This window comes from Salvelinus sp. IW2-2015, unplaced genomic scaffold, assembly GCF_002910315.2.
Source record: "Salvelinus sp. IW2-2015 unplaced genomic scaffold, ASM291031v2 Un_scaffold890, whole genome shotgun sequence".
Taxonomy (NCBI): domain Eukaryota; kingdom Metazoa; phylum Chordata; class Actinopteri; order Salmoniformes; family Salmonidae; genus Salvelinus; species Salvelinus sp. IW2-2015.
This window is the reverse complement of record NW_019942637.1, coordinates 66,847-71,337: the sequence shown is the minus strand read 5'-3', so window position 1 is coordinate 71,337 and position 4,491 is coordinate 66,847. Positions and strand designations below refer to the sequence as shown.

Sequence of the window (4,491 nt, the reverse complement as noted above, 5' to 3'; positions counted from 1 at the left end):
TAGAGCTGTTTTATGTTCACTTATGTTTTGATCAGGAACAGTAGAGCTGTTTTTATGATTCATTATGTTTAGATTTCAGGACAGTAGAGCTGTTTTATGATTCCATTATTGTTTAGATCAGCGAAGTAGAGCTGTTTTATGATTCATTAGTTGTTTTAGATCAGGATCAGTAGACGCTGTTTTATGATTCATTGTTTATTTGAGGCTATGTTGTCATTAGAGATCAGTGAGACTGTTTAATTTATGAGTGGAGTACTCTTCCAAGAAATGTACTGTATGGCCAGTATGTAGCCACAAGTAAACATTTGGAAATATTACTTCAGACTTACTGACTTTTTCCACATTTTGTTACGTTACAGCCTTATTCTAAAATGGATTAAATAAAAAAAATCCTCATCAATCTACACAACAACCCCATAATGAGAAAGTGAAACAGGTTTTTAGATTTTTTTACAAATGTATAAATACATACCTTATTTACATAGGTAGTCAGACCCTTTGCTACGAGACTTGAAATTGAGCTCAAGGTGCATCCTGTTTTCATTGATCATCATTGATGGTTCTACAATTTGATTGGAGTCCACCTGTGGTTAAATTTAATTGATTGGACATGATTTGGAAAAGGCCACACACCTTGTCTATATTAACGTCCCACAGTTGACAAGTGCATGTCAGAGCAAAACCAGATCATGCGGGTCGACAGGAATTGTCCGTAGAGCACCGAGACAGAATTGTATACGAGGCACAGAGTCTGAGAAGGGTACCAAAACAAGATTATCTGATGATGAAAGCAAGATTGAACTCTTTGGCCGAATGCCAAGCGTCACACCTGGAGGAAAACTGGCACCATCCCTACGGTGAAACAAGGTGGTGGCCAGCATTATCTGTGGGGATGTTTTTCAGTGGCAGGGACTGGGAGACTAGTCAGATCGAGGGAAAGATGAATGGGGGCAAAGTACAAGAGAATCCTTGATGAAAACCTGCTCAGAACCTCAGACTGGGTGAAGGTTCACCTTCCAACAGGACAATGACCCTAAGCACACAGCCAAGACAACGCAGGAGTGGCTTCGGGACAAGTCTCTGAGTCCTTAAGTGGGCCAGCCAGAGCCCAGACTGAACCCGATCATGCATCTCTGAGACACGCTGAAATAAGCTGTTGGCAGCACTCTTCTCCATCCAACCTGACAGAGCTTGAGAGGCTCTGCAGAGAAGAAGGGAGAAACTCCCCAAATACAGGTGTGCCATGCTTGTAGCGTCATACCAAGAAGGACTCGAGAGCTGGTAATTCAACAAAGTACTTAATAAAGGGTCTGAATACTTATGTAAATATGATATTTCAGCTTTTGTATTTTTAACCATTTTACAAACATTTCTAAAAACCTTTTTTGCATTGTCATTATGGGTATTGTGTGTAGATTGATGAAGGGGGGGGGGGGACGACGACATATTAATCAATTTAGGAACAAGGCTGTAAAAAGTAAAGGGATACTGTACACCACAAAGTAGTGCAAAGAGGCTGATCAGTATTGAGAGCTGTAGAGGCTTCTAATATCCGAGCCGAGCTATACTAGCCAGTTAGTTTCTGGCACAACAATCTGTTTAAGGGTCTCAGTGTAATCTGTGTTTTGATTGGCTCCCCCGGGTTCTGGTACAAAGCTACTCTGTCCTACAGCAAATGCTGAGGCCACAGAGAGTAGAACGAAACCCCTAGGACAGGGCAACCACACTCAGCCAGCAACCCCATGCCGACTTTCCACGACGGATTCAACGAGAAAAGTAATGTTACATAGAAACACTTACACGTCCTTTTTATTTGGTTATTTGTGTGCCTTAGCAGGCCGTATAAACAGATGCAATATAGCGTTCAGGTACTTAGGTAGGGAATGGCTACTTCCATTGCCTCAGTGTTTTCTCTAGTCCATTTCTGCTGAAAGTCCACTTCATAGAAAGTTTTTTTTCTCTGTAGTGTCTGTTTAGGATCTTCTGAGTGAAAACAGGCTTGAACATGCAGCTCCGAAGAAGGCTTCTCGTCTCCTGTCTGTCCTTTACAACTCAGGAGACTCCTGCAGCACTACCAGGAGGACACCTAGATCCCTGTCTGTCCTTTACAACCCAGAGAGACTCCTGCATCGACAGGAGGACCTTCATCTTCACTTCCAGTACTACAGCTCTAGCCCCTGGTCATCCTTACAAACCAGAGGACTCCTGCAGCTACCAGGAGGAACCCTTACCAGTCTCCTGTCCTATCCTTCACTAACCAGAGAGACTCCGCAGCTACAGAGGGAATCTAGTCTCCTGTCTGTCCTTTACAACCCAGAGACTCCTGCAACTACAGAGAGAATCTAGTCTCTTGTCTGTCCTTTACAACCCAGAGATCCATTGCAGCTACAAGGGGAAATCTGTCTCCTGTCTGTCCTTTTAAACCCAGGAACTCCTGCAGCTACCAAGAGGAATTTCTAGTCTCTTGTCTGTCCTTTACAACCCAGAGACTCCTGCAGCTACAAGGGGAATCTAGTCTCTTGTCTGTCCTGAGGCTCACAGCTCTACATCGAAGAACACGTTTCTTCTATCTGTACAACCAGAGGCTCGCTGCTGCTGCTCTCTCCTTCGCCTCCTGCTACTTCCTCCTTCCCTCCCTCTAACCCCTGACCTTCCAGCGCCTGGCGGAGAGTTGTTCTAGTGCAGCTCTCATCAGTGAGGTATCCAATGAGGCTTTGTGATCTGAGTGAGACACAGACAGAATTCAGCAGGAGAGCAGTGGTGTTGTGGTGGTTGATAAAAAAAACAACAAAAAAAAACAATTATTCTCCAAGTTCCTTTTCTGTTGGAACGGAATGATGTGATGGTTCCGGACTGCTGGTGAATCTGGAATCATGGAACTGCTGTTTTAGAAGCTGTTTTATGGTCATTGGGAGTTTCTCTTAATATCTACTGTAGCTAGACTCTTCAAACAAGTGAATGTAAACAGCACCATGACATTACGGGTTATTCATGCCTCTCCCATTGCTTGGGACTGGGGATCTTGGGAAATATTACGTATACGTTTCTATTGAAGACATGCCCTTTTTCCCCCTCCCCTGCACTTACATAAAGATTTTTCATTGATGTGATTCGGGGTTGGGACTATGGTAAATAGGTTGCAGTTGGTTACTGTGGCTTGGTAAAATTATTCTACCAAGCCACCCTATTCTTAACTATTTTAACTATTTTGCCTAAATGATAAGATGCAAGTGGAAATATTTATAAGCATTTAAAGTTGGATAGCAATAACATGTTTAGATCCACTGTATCAACACGCTAAGCTTTCATAGCCGGAATCAACCTCCTCTAAAGGGACGAAATCCTAACATGATTAATTTGTACCAAACACAAACATTCACCTCCTAAATCATGCATTGATGTCAATGGTGTGAAAATTCGTTTTTTTATATCTCAAGTTAAGATTTGGCTATATTAGACTTATTCTATTGTTCCATCTAAACATTGTATGCAGTTGTGACTGCCTAAAGCTGTAAAAAAAACGTCTGTTTAGTTTGAGTCAGAGGGGGGAAATGTAGTATAACAAATAGCTATTGTCCTCATGCCTCATTTCTCTATACAAAGTATGCTTATGTTTAATATATTGAGCTAATCCTACACTGGTGAAAGTAGTGTGAAGGATGGACTATAGGAATCTATCGACGTAAACACAGGCGCTAAGAGCACATTTTTAGAAATGTAGTAACTTACAGAGATCTGGACATCTTTGACGAAGCCATTTTGTTAGAAGAAATCGTTTTTTTAAGCTAACAACGTTGCATGAATGTCCAGGCGTTCTGCCACTGGCGTGCCTGTTTTCAGTGTGTAGAACACACCTCTGTCTGTATGTACTGTACGCTCGTATCTGAATATGATGAGCTGATACTACTGAATCACACATTTTATTATGGTCACCACATTACCTGAAAAAATGTCATTGACTTAAGTTTCACCTAGACTAGGGTCATTCTAGCTTCGGAAGCCCATTTGGATCGATGGCCTTAGAATGACCCGTGTCTCCCAACTGGGAGTATACACCTGACAGGCGGTTTCTATTTGTTCCTAATACTATAGTCAGATACAATTTCTTTTTTAGAATAATACATGTCCAGTAGAAGCTAAATTACCAGTTCTTGTAGGCTTGAATGTTGAAAAACAAGACGCTGATAGCTTCCCATTTGAGCTAGGCTACTTTTAAATACTGTGGAGTCACATGTTCTCGCTCGCTCTCTCGCTCTCTCTTTCGCTCTCTCTCTCTCTCAATAGTTTGCTGTTTTAAAACATTTGTTGTGCAATCCTTTCCTCTTCCTATCTCTTCTGGTGTCTTATACGTCCCTTTACATGGTGGACTTATTTATTTAGAATGATCTGATTGATTCTGAGTGCAGTAATGTAACTTATTGTGTGGATGGTTATCTAAATCAAATCACATTTTATTGGTCACATACTAGACACTTTACAAGCATTTGTGTA

The 4,491-nt window shown here is 41.7% G+C and overlaps 1 protein-coding gene across 1 annotated transcript in view; it reads left to right on the top strand.

The window, feature by feature from the left end:
* The window catches only part of LOC112069068 (sortilin-like), a 25,689-nt gene extending 23,978 nt beyond the window's left edge, over nucleotides 1-1,711 (top strand). Inside the window, exon 17 of the mRNA XM_070438396.1 lies at nucleotides 1,659-1,711. Within this exon, the coding sequence (XP_070294497.1) occupies nucleotides 1,659-1,711 (53 nt within the window). The remainder of the gene's footprint in view (nucleotides 1-1,658) is intronic.
* The last annotated feature ends 2,780 nt before the right edge of the window (nucleotides 1,712-4,491 follow it).